Raw genomic sequence first — 13496 nt, 5'->3', positions numbered from 1 at the left:
GCCTCCTGATTCGTCTCGCCTCGGTCCCCGGCGCGCATGTGAGTTGCCGTCTGCGAGGTGCCAGCTCCTAGGTATATATAGCCCCTCCAGCACCGGCCCTGCTGCTGGTCTTCTCTCCCAGTCAAACGCGAACTGTCTCTCGTTACACAGCTTCAGTCCCGGGCACTCGTTACCAGCTTCCCCTCTATATATAATCCTTAATTCATCCAGCCAATCCACCCACCAACCACCGGCACCATGAAGTTCACCGGCTTGTTCACCCTGGCTCTGGCCACCACCGCCCTGGCCACCCCGGCCAAGCGCCAGTCCTCCCCCGCTGATATCATCGACGCCATCTCCTCCAAGGTCGATGCTCTCAGCTCTGCAGTTAACTCCTACAGCGGCGGCGACCCCTCTGATGTCCAGTCCGCCTCGGACGACCTCGTCAGCACCATCAAGTCTGCCGTCGAGGAGGTCAACGCCGGCCCCGATCTCTCCAACTCGGACGCCCTGGCTCTCACCAGCCCCATCCAGGACCTGACCGATGACGTCGAGGGCGTCATCGACCAGCTCATCTCCAAGAAGGACCAGTTCGTTGAGGCTGGTGCTGGCGGCGCCGTCAAGGCCGCCCTCAGCGAGCAGTACGACGCCGCCTCTAGCCTCGCCGAGGCCCTGAGCGCCAAGGTCCCCAGCGCTCTCGAGGACATCGCCGCCGAGCTCTCTGCCGGCATCACCAACGCTATCCAGAAGGGTGTTGACGCCTACGCTGACGTTGAGGACGGTGGCAGCTCCAGCTCTACCTCTGCTACCGGTACTGCTACTGCCACCTCCACCGGCTCCGAGACCTCCAGCGCCACCGATGCTCCTACCTCCACCTCCTCCACCCCCGTCATCCCCACTGCCACCAGTTCTGAGTCCAGCACCCCCACCAGCTCTCCCACCGGCACTCCTGCTCCCCCCGAGTTCACCGGTGCTGCCTCCAAGGAGCGCTTCTCCCTCGTCGGCGGTGCTCTTGCTGCCGTCGCCGTCGCCGTTGCCATCTAAGCTAGCCGTCCAAGCCCGCTGGACGCTATGTTTTTGATGCGTGACGACAGGAATGGAATGGTAATGGAAAACACTCCGACATGTACATTTCTCTTCACTTCGTCGTGGTTGGGCTCTGCTGCAGGCATGACGGTCTTTTTACTTGGTTCTTTTTGGAAATAGGAGACATCCTACCTAGTAATATATTGTATTGATATTCAAGCAAACAGACGTCTTTCTCCACGGTAGAATTGCCATTGTCCTTAGAGGTTCAGATATAAGCCCCTTGTTGTTTGTAGGATGCAGATCAGTTTGACCCACCAGTACCCAGGTCCACTTATCTACCATACTTTCCTGCCCCCAAAGTGTAAACTTGAATTCCCGTCCCAGTTTCAGGTCTCTGTCTCCTTCAGAGTCAGTGGTAGCCCAAACCAGGGTTCGAAACCATAGCCAGGAACAGACCGAGTGAACCGTGGATCGCCAACGATCTTCCCTGGAACCAGTGCGTTCAAAATTATGCTCTTCTCCCTTTTCGGAAAATGGGCCCTTTTTAAGGAGAATACCTAGAGACGCGTTTTATGATTTCGGTCAGTCGAGCAGTGCGAAAATAGCGCATATCGACGGCGATGGCGCGGGTGTGAAAAGGGTATCGCTTGTCTGATTAGACTTGGGGACTGGCTTCTCTTCCGTAAGGGCTCTATGGACCAGGATGAACTGTTTGAGAAAGCAACTGTAGGGGATTGAGTAGTTCCTTTCCTTCATGGTTGTATATAGTAGTCAGGCTAGATTTGGTCTCTCGCAGCTAGCTAGCTCACCAACAGGTCAAGGAGATTGAAAACGACCATGTACATCACCTAGTCTGGATTTAGTATCGTCTGACTCCTGATTGGGTTCGGCGTGGAACAGAATTGATTCCAGCAGTCTGTGATTAGGATCACCTACGGTGAAAAGGTAGCGGCAGAGCCGTTCATTTGAGGTCAGAGAGTAAGAGATCAGGCATCTTGGCTTGGCTAAATTGCCGGTTTCGGGTTGGTTGATGAATCGGTGTGGAGGATATGTTGTGGCTTGAGTAGTGATGTTTCGACGATGATGATGATGATGGTCTGATGGGGACTATAAAGACTCGATCTTATATCCTACCTACGTACATATGCTCAAGGCCTTTACTGGACGGGTAGCGCCTTGAAGAGTTGTCCAGAGTATCATTTTTGAGTCTTTTTATGAGTCGGTATCTATTGCGTCATTCTGTCACTCTCACAAAAGACCTAAATCATCTATGCATTGTAGATCACCATGCTTTGTGAGCAGGAGAAGAGATAGATATATGTATTTTTTGTTGCCTTGTCCAGCAAAGGATCTCGACCGCAGTAAAAGGTAGCTCTCTTAGCTCAAATGAATTTGAGCTCCAGTTAGTCCTGTGTTTCTACTGTACGGAGAGGGTTAAAGCTGAAATGGGCTGAGAAAGGTAGAATCAGGATGTTACACACTGCTTCAGTAACAAGCAGCTCCCACTGCTGATGTGTATGGTGAGCTTAGTTTAATGAGGCATATTTACTGAAAAACGCATTCTACAGGATAGGACGAAGAAATTGTGAGAGACACCTGCATATCTATTTCCGACAGACCCTAATAAAACGGTGCCCTCCTTTCCTTATCAATCGGGCTTATGTCCATATCCAATGGACAGCTCAATAAGCCCTGGAAAGTCACAGATTAGGCTGCATAGGAATTGTTGGCTGACTGGCTATAGACGGTTTATCCAAAGGAGAGTTATACTGTCACCTGATTGTGTCTTTCTGTTCCCTAAGAAGCTTTAGGGCTCGAATTTGAACAGTTCAGCCTGACAATACTAGCCATTATGTCATGTTTGCTCAGAACAGCCGAGACAGAGGAGATGGTAGTCTGTGGATTCATATGGCCGCGGCAAAGCCACCTCGCCCAACCGTTGCCATCACCACTCCTGCACCCCATCCTTCTTGACAATCCTGCCAGCATCTGCATCCCTCCTCCCCTCAATCACGTCGCGAAACAACGGTCCCGCAGCATCGGGCTCGCCCGCCCCAAACTTCCTCAGCGCTTCAGCGCCGAGCCCGCCCAACCCGGTCGCCAAAAACCCGGGACTAATCGCAAACACCCTCACCCCGTCATTCTTCAGCGTCCGCTCCCACTCACGCATCATCATGTTCAGACCCGTCTTCGCGCTGCGGTAGGAGGCCACGTCAATCGCCGCCTTGCTCTTGGGCCACCCGGCCTCGGGGGAGCGGTCGATGGGGAGAGCGAAGCCCTCGTTGCGGCTGAGTATGGAGGTACCGGATGTGACAAAAAGGAGGCGCGGATCGGCACTCTTAAGCAAGAGCGGGACGAACGTTAAAGTCAGGACCTGGGCGCCGGTGACGTTGACGTCCCATGATTTGTTCCAGGCTTCGCGGGGGGTGAGTTTGTTGCTGGCGATAAGGGGATCAAACTGGGCGCCTGAACACCCTCAGTCTAACACGACTCTTGGACAGATAAACGTAAAGATGTCAGCCTGCAGTAGCCTACCTGCATTGTTAACAAGCGCATCCAGTTTCCCGAATGCACCCTGCACCTCCTCGTACGCCTTCTCAATAGACTCGTCCGACTCGACATCGATAACTAGCGGCGTGAGCTTATTAGACGAGGCAGGGAACTCGGTCTGGAGGGCACGGATGGCATCCTGCGCCTTGGAGAGCGATCGCGCGGCGACGATGACGCTGTAGGGCTTGTCGGCGCTGTAGAGGGCTCGCACAACCTGGTAGCCAATGCCGGTGTTGGCGCCTGTGATGAGCACGATCTTTGCCTTATCCATTGCGAACTTGATGGTTTGGGAGTTGATGGGATAGCTTTCTGGTATTGCCAGGCAGGAGTATAAATATGAGGCTTAAATCCGCAGTCACCTTATTTCCACAGTTTAAGTCCGAGTAGCTCCGTCGGACATCGACTTTTTAACTACGCCGGACGAATATCTTCTCATCCGCTCCGCGGTGCTCAGTAGTCTGTATCTGGCCTTGTCTTGATGTGTTGGGGATGGGGCCAGGGATGGGTCTTCGACAGGGATTGGGACAGGGGTGTCTAGATAGCCCTAACTCCTCAACACAGTAGGTACCGCACTACAGATTCTAACATGACGACCTACAAAGACAATGAACAACTCAGCGCTGATAATCTAGAAGCTATACAAGGCAAATTTAGATGTCGGATGGACGGGTATGAGCAGGCCATTAACCCTCTATTACAGGTGCTTGTATCTATGTAGGTATCTCCTAGGCTCCAACCACAAGGCAAACGGGCACAACGACTTGGTCGGCTTAAATGGAGAAGGTATATTTGCTTGTAGCGTCTTAAGTCGTCTTTAATTACTGGCCTTCAAGGACTGTTTTAGTACTTGAGTGATAGATTGGTTATATATAGATAGCGCTTCTATACGATCATTCTATACCGTCTCCACATGCGCTATGAGAGTACGGGGCGCGACAGCACTACCCTAACACGAGCCCGATATCTGATTTGCCCGTCAAGCACGGAGCTGATTAAGCTTATCTAACCGTTCGACTCGATTGACAGGCGTCATTTTGACGGCTGAGTTCTAGGCGGCTGTAATGCGACCAGGCCCAGCTTGATCATGTGATGTCATTGTGATGCATGCCCTACATCATGCGTCTTCATGGCTCCGTCATGTCATCTAGTATACAGCAGCTCTCGAGTCTCAGGACAGAAGAGAACTCAATACTGATTCCTATTCTCATAATCACACAGTCAGTTCTGAAAGCGAGATCCAATCCACGAAGCACCTATCCCATCAAACCGCGATTCATACCGGCCGTCTCCACCAGCCTTAAACCCCAAGGTCCTCACTCTTCGACTAGCATCATATAGAAAAATGGCCGCAACTCGGGCCGCCAATCTCGTCGAAAAGGCCGTCGGCCACAGCGGCACCGCCGCCGTCACCACAGACATCAGCAACTACAACAACGAGCATGGCGTTGAGACGGGCGAAAAGATCCGCGCGACGGTGTGGCAGGGGAAGAATAGCGTTGGAATTGGTATGGCGCAGTCCCAGGCAGCCTAGGCGCATGGTTCTGTGCGGCGTATTAACAAGAGAACAGTCGAAATGCCAAAACCCCGAGTTGTGGACGCAGGAGATGTCATTGTTCGTGTAACGGGGAGTACAGTCTGCGGCAGCGATCTGCATCTATACCACGGTACCTATGCCCTTTACTTCCTTTTATTCTTTTGCCTTGTTTCTTTTCTCCTTTGTAGATGAATTGTCTGATAGAGTGCTCGCAGGCGTTATTCCTCAACTCCAGAAAGGCGACGTTCTGGGCCACGAATGCTGCGGCGTCATTGAATCTGTTGGCCCCGAGTCTACAAAGTACAAGCCGGGACAACGCGTCGTTGTCTCCTTCCCCATCGCCTGCGGCGCCTGCAAGCGCTGCAAAGCGCAACTCTACAGCCAGTGCGAGAACACCAACGAGAACACCATCACCAATGCCATGTACGGTAAACGCACGGCCGGCATTTTCGGGTACAGCCATTTTACCGGCGGCTTCGCGGGCGGGCAGGCAGAGTACCTGCGTGTGCCGTACGGCGATGTCAACCTGTTGCCGATTCCAGACGATGTACCCGATGAGAAGGCTCTGTTTCTCAGTGACGTTATCAGCACAAGCTGGCATTGTGTCGTGGACACGGGGGTCAACAAGGGGGACATTGTTGCTGTTTGGGGCGCTGGTCCAATTGGCCAGATGGCGGTGGATTTTGCCTTCTATCATGGCGCCGAAAGGGTAATTCTGATTGATGGGGGCGACGGCGCATGGAGGCTGGAGTATGTGAAGAGCAAGGTGCCGAGGGTAGAGGTCGTTGACTTCACAAACCTGCCCAAAGGGGAGTCTGTCTCGTCGCATCTGCGCAAAATTACCGATCACAGTCTGGACGTCTGCCTGGAGTGCGTAGGTGGAGAGTATGCCAAGGGCTGGATTCACTTCTTCGAGCAGATGGTAGGTGCTGAGACGGACACGTCGGAGATTGTCAACGAGATGATCACGGCTGTGCGGCCCTTTGGACGAGTAGGCCTGACCGGAGTGTATGCTGGCTACGTATGTGTCTCTTTGGAATTCCCTTTGAATCGAAAGTCGTACTGATCGTGCTTCAAGACAAACCACTTCAACATCGGCTCGCTCATGCAGACCGGCGTGCGGCTTATTGGAAATGGCCAGGCCCCTGTGCAGAAGTACTGGGGCGATCTGATGAACCTCATCCAGAAGGGCGATATCGACCCGCTGCGTATGGTCAGCCACCGCTTCAGGCTGGAGGATATCGACAAGGTATATTCCTTATTCAACAAGCGGGACGGGGGTGTACAAAAGGTTTACCTGGAGACGAGGCACTCGGCGCCTGCAGCGAAGGAGGGACCTCAATTGACGAAGTTGGAGTAAGTAGATAATTAGGGCATTTATAGTTGGAAACATGAATTCCATTTGAACAACGTTGCAAGACTTTGTAAATTCTTCGCATTTAATACCTTCAAAAAGCTTAATACAGCAATCATTCCTTTCCGTATATTGAGATAAACGTAAAGCTAGCTCCAAAGTTGCTACTACTACGTTATCTAAGCCTCGCCCAAAATATTATCTTCGTAAACAGTGGTGATCTTGCCAGTGTTGGCGTTCTCAATCTGCCTGTCGTTAACATCGTCCTTATTCCAAAACTAGGCAACGCACCTCGTATCTCGGGTTATCCTCGCTGGCATCGACGTTGCGATCAGCCTGTCTGCCGGGCTCAGTCAGAACGGACTTGATTGTGCCGGTGCTCTTGGAAGTGTTGGAGTCTCGGCCTTGCAGCAGTCAGTATGTATTTGGTTAAATGGTGCTGGGAGTAGTACCTCCAACGGGCTTGTACTCCACCATCTGGCCGTTTGAGTAGCGAGGCATTGTGGTATTGTTTGGCAGTAAACGCGACCTGAGATATATGAACTAATTGAAGTGGATGTGGAAGTGGAAGTGTCAAGATATGGATCTAGAGAAGGACACAGATCTACGGAGAGAGCGTTCTTATAGACAGGCTATTGTGTCACGATGAATCACCACTCAGTACCCACAGTCTCCAGATACGGCGGAGGCGAATGAAATATGGATAGACTGTAGTCAGACTCAGTCAGTCTAGATGGTTCCTTGGATCTACCTCAGGCCCACGTCATCCCAGCTCAACCCTAAATAGGTTGAGCCACCACAACCCCTCACTGCAACATCATCATTATTGAACACTGTTTAAATACATGCCACACAATATCATAGATGGACAGTTCGAATACGGTGGAGCTGCATGCGGCCGGCGGGCAGAGCGTACGTTGTCACTGAATCCGAAGCCCGCGCCAATGGCGATGCCGATGCTGATGCTGATGAGCACGTCCACAGGCCCAGGGAGCCCGTCCCGATCAAGAAGACGAGTATATAATACTGACGCCCGGGGGAAGCCCGAACGAGATTGGCGATTCAATTGCATTCTTCGCTGTGTTTGACGGGCAGTGGGTAGACACCAATCCGATGTAAAGCAGCATTTACTAAGGAAGAGCACCGTACAGCGGCACAGGAATCGTCTCCAACCACGCGAAAGAGCACATCCCTCTCATCCTCTTCGAGTCCGACGAGTTCAAGAGTGGCAACTACCAGGGGGCTATGCAAGCTGCCATCGACAAGGAGGACGAGCTGCTCCTCCAGGGTTTTCGCGAGGGGCAGAACTTCTTCGCGACGTCTGGGTCCACGGCATCGCTGGCGCTGGTTGATATGAAGAAGGGCGTCTTGGTAGTCGGGAATATAGGCGACTCGCATATTCTCATGGCAGAACGGGATCCGGAGACGGGGCAGGTGAAGAGCATTGTACGTCCGACACAGCACCTCAACAGACCCAGACCTGTATCATCCTTGTTGAAGTGACGAAGTGACGCTAATCTGAAGACGCATATATGTGCATGTACACGATAGGAACGCCTGACAACCTCGCACAAACCAGAAAGCGCGGACGAGAAAGCACGCATAGAAAAGGCAGGCGGGCATGTACTCTCGCATCATGACATCTCACGCATCGGCAGCCTCAATATGTCCCGGGCTCTAGGCGACCTGCAGTACAAGACGCCGCTGATCTCAGCCGCAGAGGTGCCAAAGACGGAGGGCCAGATGTTTGCTACTGCACCAGATCCGCAAGATATGTCTGCCCAGGACGAAGTCCAAGCAGGAACTAGGAGAGACGACTTCATCACGGTCGAAATGTCCTTCCGCCGGATTGATCTGCACAAGGAGAAGCAGTATCTCCTCGCCTTGACGACAGATGGGGTCACGAATGCGCTAGATGACGGCGAGATCATGAACGGGATTGCGCAAATGTTTAATACAGGCAGTAAGGCAGATGAGGTGGCGAGGAAGGTGGTTGACCAGGCGGCTGCGACGGAGTATGCTGATAATGCGACCTGCGTGGCGGTTTTCTTGAATGGGACCGAGGCGAGGTTGACCTAAGGAGTATACAGATGGTGGCAGCTAGGGTTATAGAGTTTTGTGCATTAACAGGGTTTATTAGATATTATGCTGCTGGCTTGATGCGCTACACTGGTCTTTCCATCAGTGTAGCCTTTCAAATCAACGTCACCATGTAGTATATTATGTATTTCGAAAGATACCTAGAGCTAGAAACAGACGTGGTGGACAATACAGACGCAACCTTATGGTGACTGACCGGCTAGGCAGAACGAATTGCTGAATATGTCTTTACCGAGCTCAAGAAATGATGCGTCGATAATTTAGGACAATGCTATGTTTTCCATGAACAATGGCGCAAGCTGTCTAAGACCGCAGATTGCGCAGACTGGGCCGAGTCTCCAAACCTAAGTACAACGGCTGATCACTACCATTTTATTCAACTGTAGTTTGTTTGGGCGGCTGGGCGTGCTGAGAATCACAAAGCACGGGCTATGGCGAACTGAAGGGGATGACCTATAGCTGGCAAAAGCATTGAGGACTTGGCCAGTTTTGTAGGTCAGCATGCCTTTGAACTCGAATACTGCCGTCTGTACTTTGACCAACCGAACAGAAACGAACAAGTCATGACCAAGCAAGGCTTTATCATGTAGTCTACTTCCGTCTCATATTCCTTCGACACGGCTCGGCACGAAACGGTAAGTCGAAGAACGAAGTGCGGGATAATGATACCGGATATCTACAGAACAAGGAACGCTAGTGATCTCGGCGAGTGGGCGTCAAATCTAATCTTGTCGTAGGGACGTTTGTATAGGCCGGGCTCGCGCCGCTTCTCTCATGTACTCGGATCACAACAGGTAGTCATAAAAAAGACCGTCTGCTTCGCCTCTCGATACATCAATGAGAACTCGTCCAGGGCGGTAGGCTGCGCCGGGGGATCCCAGGTTGTTTCAAATAGCACCTAAGAGCGGACTAGCGAAACCAATGAGCGGAAGGAGCACAACGCACTGAATGCGAGGATCAACAGAGTCTGCTTTGATGTCTATGATATGAATAAGCACTCTAATGCAAGTCCGATTAATATACAACAAGCGCCTGGCTTTGGCCGGCAGAAGAAGAGAATCACGTATGTCGTCGTCAGAAAAAGATAGCGGTGGTCTAAGTATGTACAAGAATCACCAGAAGGAGGGGTCGCCGTAGACGTCCTGGTAACACTGGAAGACGTCCGGGCAGCTGGGAAGTCGGCTGCGTTAGCTATGCATCGCACGGTGACACAGGAACAAGGAACGGGGAGGGCAAACGTACTAAACAGCTTCTTGTCCAAAAATAATATGCCATGTATACTCCATTATTCGCGAGGTTATGTCATCCGGGAGATCGTTCGTCAGCACCCAATTGTAGTATCGCTGGTAATCGCTCAGCGGCCGCTTCAGCACCTGGTCGCGCGACACCGCGAACTGCGAGCAGCACGGGGCGGCAACGACCTCAGGGACGTTGGTGTTTCCAAACAGCGCCTTCCACGCATCCGCGTAATACTTCTCTGCGGTCTTCCCCGGTCGCGGCGGGTCGCGGAACGGCCTGATTTCGTCGGGGCAGCCGGGCGTTTCCTGGCACCGAAGATTGGCGTAACCGTTGCGCTGCACAAAGTCGATTTGCAGCGACCGGACCGACTCCACGTTGCTGTAGTCCATGGTGTCCGTGTGCCAGGCACCGGGCCAGCCATCGCGGTGGCTGTGGATAAATACCATTGTAGAAGGAAGGTCGTCATAATGCTCAACAATATACTGGAGGTACGCGAGGGCCTCGCGGCCTTTATTCATGGGCGTGTGACGGGGCGCGTTCGGGTCGTCGACGACATAGATGTAGTTCCGCCAACTATTGTTGTTTTCATCAGCACATGGTTCCGTCTTCTGCTCCTACTCCAAAAGAAATATAACGCACTCTGTGAGGTCAGCGCTGACCCAGTTTGTATCCTCCGCGGCCAATTTGGCCATCACGATGATCCGGTCATTGGGGACGATGATGGGCGTTGAATCGTAATTCTGCGGGTTGACTCCCGACTCTGCTGTCGACCATCGCGATTTCCATGAAGCAAGTTCGGTAGGATCTGGCCTGCTACCGACGTTAAAGACCCAGGGCGTCCGTGGTCGTGGTACCGGGGAACCAAAGTTGAAGAGGCGCCCGACGAGGAAGACGAGCGTGACAATGAGGGCGGCCGCCCCGATGCGGTAGGACAGTCTCATTTCATAACCTCAAGTCGCATTAACTAAAAGAGTGTGGAGGATAAAACAGACGATAAAAACAGACAAACGACTGAAGAACAAAGGACCCAGGACAAGGTCGGTGTTGACGCGAACGAGGGGAAAAGGAGAAAAAAGATCGAAGGCAGAGCGGTCCGTCAAGTGAAAGTGAGACAGGCTGGATTCTGGACGTCGGACTGGAGACCGTGCCACGCGCGGATTGGCTGAGTGGTATGATTCAGCTGTACCAAGGCACTGGAGGCAGTACAGTGGAAGTCTAAGAATATATCTTCCAAGACTGACCAAGGTGAAGTGTAATTACTGGTGACTGTTTAAGATGGGCGAGCAATTTCGCCATTCTCCTCCCAGATGAGTAAGCCCCTAAGCTGAAACAGTGACAGCCTGCAACCATGCCTGCAGGTTTCAAAGTAAACCGACACTTAATACGAAGATTATTACGAAGTACTACGCTCACTACCCTACGCCTTGCTATCATTAGATATTTCAGTATTGTAAGGGTTCGATCTCAAATGGGTCCGACCAGGGACCCTGTCATCTCATTCTCCATCTCATCTCTACCTTATTCTCACGTTGGACAGACTAACCCGCATGGGTAGCCTTTCTACTAGAAATGTCAAGTTGGAGACACCTGTCACGAATGCGTGTGGGAAGAGATAGCCTGACCAGCCCCCTCTCTGAACCCTTGCCCAGACCCTGGTTTGGATTGACAGACGCGCGGCCGAAGAGATTTTCAGCATGATTTTCATTGCTCATTTCTCAATACGACGGGCCTGGCTTGGCTAGGCGACCCGACCCGACCATACTCCCACTCTAATTTCCGTATAGTTGTAGCGCTTGCCCAGCATAAAATTGTTAGAACAAGAGAATCAGAGGATCAGAGATCTGCATTCAATTTCCAAGTCGTAACTACATATCTCACTGGTCATATCACGTTAGGTGCCAGCACCCGTATGCAAAATGTCATAATAATATAACTCAACGCCAACCGACCATCCAGACGAAGCCAAACCGAGTAGAACGCTGCAGGCGCCAAGTCAAACAGAGGATCGTAAGAGAATTCAACAAAATCGCAACAGATGCAAAGCAACGCAATCAACAGCACCGTCCCCTCCGCTGTACAACCTCGACCGCCTCGTCCCCGTCATCACCAGCACTACTCGGTGGGAACATGAGCCAGCTCCGCCGCTTATCGCCCATCCCAAGACGAAAACTGCCTCCCCCCTCGACACCCCCAGCCCCAGGGCCCGCGGACGAGGGCCCCCCGTCAAGCGGCGAGAAAGGGCCGCCAGGCGACAAGACACCGCCCGCGTCCATACTCCGTCGATTCCGCTGCTCCACCAGCTTCCGCGCAATTACCCGGAACACCTCCTCGACGCCCTCGCCGTCCTTGGCACTGATCTCATGACAGCAGTCCCAGCCGATATCCTGTCCCCAGAACCCGCTGCTCCGTTTACTGTCAACGCCCATGCCCATTCCGAGTGTCGCGCTCGACGCTCGCGCGAACCCAGACGCGGCAGCCGGCGCCGCAGTCGGCGGCGGTGTGGACGCACGACTAGGATAGAGCTGCTCAGCAATATACGCAATCGTCCTCTCAAAGGGCACGCGTCTGCGCCCGGGGTCATCCGCCACGATATCGCTCTTTGTGCCAACAACATGGATCACGATGGGCTCGTCGTCCGACGTCAGATTCCGCTTCAGCTCGTGCAACCACCCTGTCATCTCGTTAAAGCTGGACTCGTCCGTGATGTCGTAGCACAGCAGGCACGCGTTCGCGCCCCGGTAGTACAGCCGCGAGATGCTCCGGAACCGCTCCTGTCCGGCTGTGTCCCAGATCTGCAGCCGCACCAGGGTATCTGACGCACTGTCGAGGACGCGCTTTGTAACGAAAGAGGCACCGACGGTGGACGTTGTGGCGGATGCGTTGAACGAATTTTTGACGTACCGCTGGACGAGGGAGGTTTTGCCGACGCCTTGATGGTATTGTCAGATCGAAAATTCACTGCGGTCAGTAGATTAGGAGGGAGGTGGTCTACCTTGGGCGCCGAGGACAACGATCTTCGCCTCGAGGGAGGAGCTCATGGTGGGGTCCGGGTTAGGCGGGGCCGGGGAGCTGGATTTGCATGATCTAGCAGCGAGGAAAGAAGATGTAGAAATGCAAAAGATAGGAGAGACGAGAAAATAGAGTAAGGAGTCGTCTAAAGAGTGGAGAGAAAGAGGGGAGGGGAGAGTGAGGATAAAAGGGAGGCGGGGTCGGCGGCTGAAGGGACAAAACGAGCGAGGCTGAAACCTGACAGAAAAAGACGAAGAGAGCGATCAGCCGATCGCATCGTGAGTCGTAATCAATCAGGAATCAGGATCAGGTGTTCGTCCGCAGCCCGGCTTCCCTAAATTTCGCTTGGTCCCCTTGCAGAGGACGTCCGTCTCATCATCCCTGCTGGAAACGCCATCGCGCCAGCCACCATCTCAAACGCGATGCATCGTCGATCGTGATCGTGCATGGAGTCGATGCAGCAGGCTTCGCTCGACCACTCCCGGCGGATAAAATTTGCAGGGAGCTGGTGGATTGGTTGAAAATCATGGCCGTGGCTTGCTGTCGGCAAGCTGAGGTCGAGAGGGTGGGTTTTGCCGTTTGCCGTTGATCCTCAGGTATATACTAATAATAAGCATGACCTTGACTACATTCAACAAGATATTTGTATTGAGGTCGTATTGTCTAAGACAGTACTCCGGATGTAAATCTGGATATATACTC

At 52.7% G+C, this 13496-nt stretch overlaps 7 protein-coding genes across 7 annotated transcripts; 3 read left to right on the top strand and 4 right to left on the bottom strand.

The window, feature by feature from the left end:
• The first annotated feature begins 127 nt into the window (after positions 1-127).
• Positions 128-1244, top strand: BDW70DRAFT_133867 (cell wall mannoprotein 1 family protein). The gene has a single exon (XM_073736394.1). The coding sequence runs from the start codon at positions 238-240 to the stop codon at positions 1021-1023; it is 786 nt and encodes a 261-aa protein (XP_073597290.1). The 5' UTR covers positions 128-237; the 3' UTR covers positions 1024-1244.
• A 1359-nt stretch (positions 1245-2603) lies between these two features.
• On the bottom strand, positions 2604-3849 carry BDW70DRAFT_133865 (putative short chain dehydrogenase). Its single transcript, XM_073736393.1, has 2 exons — positions 3544-3849; positions 2604-3474 (listed from the first exon to the last, which is right to left on the bottom strand). Exons 1-2 carry the CDS (start codon positions 3827-3829, stop codon positions 2954-2956), a joined length of 807 nt encoding a protein of 268 aa, XP_073597289.1. The 5' UTR covers positions 3830-3849; the 3' UTR covers positions 2604-2953.
• Positions 3850-4706: 857 nt separating this feature from the next.
• BDW70DRAFT_133864 (zinc-dependent alcohol dehydrogenase) lies at positions 4707-6499 on the top strand. Its single transcript, XM_073736392.1, has 4 exons — positions 4707-5063; positions 5127-5222; positions 5308-6113; positions 6171-6499. Exons 1-4 carry the CDS (start codon positions 4901-4903, stop codon positions 6450-6452), a joined length of 1347 nt encoding a protein of 448 aa, XP_073597288.1. The 5' UTR covers positions 4707-4900; the 3' UTR covers positions 6453-6499.
• A 50-nt stretch (positions 6500-6549) lies between these two features.
• BDW70DRAFT_133862 (DUF2945 domain-containing protein) lies at positions 6550-7014 on the bottom strand. Its single transcript, XM_073736391.1, has 3 exons — positions 6899-7014; positions 6738-6850; positions 6550-6691 (listed from the first exon to the last, which is right to left on the bottom strand). The coding sequence occupies exons 1-3, from the start codon at positions 6945-6947 to the stop codon at positions 6626-6628; spliced, it is 228 nt and encodes a 75-aa protein (XP_073597287.1). The 5' UTR covers positions 6948-7014; the 3' UTR covers positions 6550-6625.
• Positions 7015-7310: 296 nt separating this feature from the next.
• On the top strand, positions 7311-8525 carry BDW70DRAFT_149305 (PP2C family serine/threonine-protein phosphatase; the record flags this gene model as incomplete). The annotated part of the gene is made up of 4 exons (XM_073738987.1): positions 7311-7358; positions 7431-7540; positions 7598-7892; positions 7998-8525. 4 exons carry the CDS (start codon positions 7311-7313, stop codon positions 8523-8525), a joined length of 981 nt encoding a protein of 326 aa, XP_073597286.1.
• Positions 8526-9488: 963 nt separating this feature from the next.
• BDW70DRAFT_133861 (DUF3431 domain-containing protein) lies at positions 9489-11027 on the bottom strand. The gene is made up of 3 exons (XM_073736390.1): positions 10425-11027; positions 9789-10358; positions 9489-9716 (listed from the first exon to the last, which is right to left on the bottom strand). Exons 1-3 carry the CDS (start codon positions 10724-10726, stop codon positions 9659-9661), a joined length of 930 nt encoding a protein of 309 aa, XP_073597285.1. The 5' UTR covers positions 10727-11027; the 3' UTR covers positions 9489-9658.
• A 750-nt stretch (positions 11028-11777) lies between these two features.
• On the bottom strand, positions 11778-13070 carry BDW70DRAFT_28304 (Rab family GTPase). The gene is made up of 2 exons (XM_073743676.1): positions 12778-13070; positions 11778-12714 (listed from the first exon to the last, which is right to left on the bottom strand). Exons 1-2 carry the CDS (start codon positions 12821-12823, stop codon positions 11837-11839), a joined length of 924 nt encoding a protein of 307 aa, XP_073597284.1. The 5' UTR covers positions 12824-13070; the 3' UTR covers positions 11778-11836.
• Between the last annotated feature and the right edge of the window lie 426 nt (positions 13071-13496).

The sequence above is a fragment of the Aspergillus foveolatus genome, assembly GCF_047715535.1.
Source record: "Aspergillus foveolatus strain CBS 279.81 unplaced genomic scaffold BDW70scaffold_16, whole genome shotgun sequence".
NCBI classification, from domain to species: Eukaryota; Fungi; Ascomycota; class Eurotiomycetes; order Eurotiales; family Aspergillaceae; genus Aspergillus; species Aspergillus foveolatus.
This window is presented reverse-complemented; position numbering and strand designations above follow the sequence as displayed.

Excerpts from the sequence above, each read along its gene's own strand:
- BDW70DRAFT_133867 (XM_073736394.1), top strand. The coding sequence starts at position 238 with ATGAAGTTCACCGGCTTGTTCACCCTGGCTCTGGCCACCACCGCCCTG.
- BDW70DRAFT_28304 (XM_073743676.1), bottom strand. The coding sequence starts at position 12,823 with ATGAGCTCCTCCCTCGAGGCGAAGATCGTTGTCCTCGGCGCCCAAG. Across the intron at positions 12,715-12,777 it reads CGTTGTCCTCGGCGCCCAAG|GCGTCGGCAAAACCTCCCTC; the intron begins GTAGACCACCTC and ends AATACCATCAAG.
- BDW70DRAFT_133861 (XM_073736390.1), bottom strand. The coding sequence starts at position 10,726 with ATGAGACTGTCCTACCGCATCGGGGCGGCCGCCCTCATTGTCACGCTC. Across the intron at positions 10,359-10,424 it reads GTCAGCGCTGACCTCACAGA|TTGGCGGAACTACATCTATG; the intron begins GTGCGTTATATT and ends AAACAACAATAG. Across the intron at positions 9,717-9,788 it reads TTTGGACAAGAAGCTGTTTA|CTGCCCGGACGTCTTCCAGT; the intron begins GTACGTTTGCCC and ends CCGACTTCCCAG.
- BDW70DRAFT_133862 (XM_073736391.1), bottom strand. The coding sequence starts at position 6,947 with ATGCCTCGCTACTCAAACGGCCAGATGGTGGAGTACAAGCCCGTTGGA. Across the intron at positions 6,851-6,898 it reads GGAGTACAAGCCCGTTGGAG|GCCGAGACTCCAACACTTCC; the intron begins GTACTACTCCCA and ends GACTGCTGCAAG. Across the intron at positions 6,692-6,737 it reads AGGATAACCCGAGATACGAG|ATTGAGAACGCCAACACTGG; the intron begins GTGCGTTGCCTA and ends AACGACAGGCAG.
- BDW70DRAFT_133864 (XM_073736392.1), top strand. The coding sequence starts at position 4,901 with ATGGCCGCAACTCGGGCCGCCAATCTCGTCGAAAAGGCCGTCGGCCAC. Across the intron at positions 5,223-5,307 it reads CGATCTGCATCTATACCACG|GCGTTATTCCTCAACTCCAG; the intron begins GTACCTATGCCC and ends GAGTGCTCGCAG. Across the intron at positions 6,114-6,170 it reads CCGGAGTGTATGCTGGCTAC|ACAAACCACTTCAACATCGG; the intron begins GTATGTGTCTCT and ends TCGTGCTTCAAG.
- BDW70DRAFT_133865 (XM_073736393.1), bottom strand. The coding sequence starts at position 3,829 with ATGGATAAGGCAAAGATCGTGCTCATCACAGGCGCCAACACCGGCATT. Across the intron at positions 3,475-3,543 it reads TGCGCTTGTTAACAATGCAG|GCGCCCAGTTTGATCCCCTT; the intron begins GTAGGCTACTGC and ends GAGGGTGTTCAG.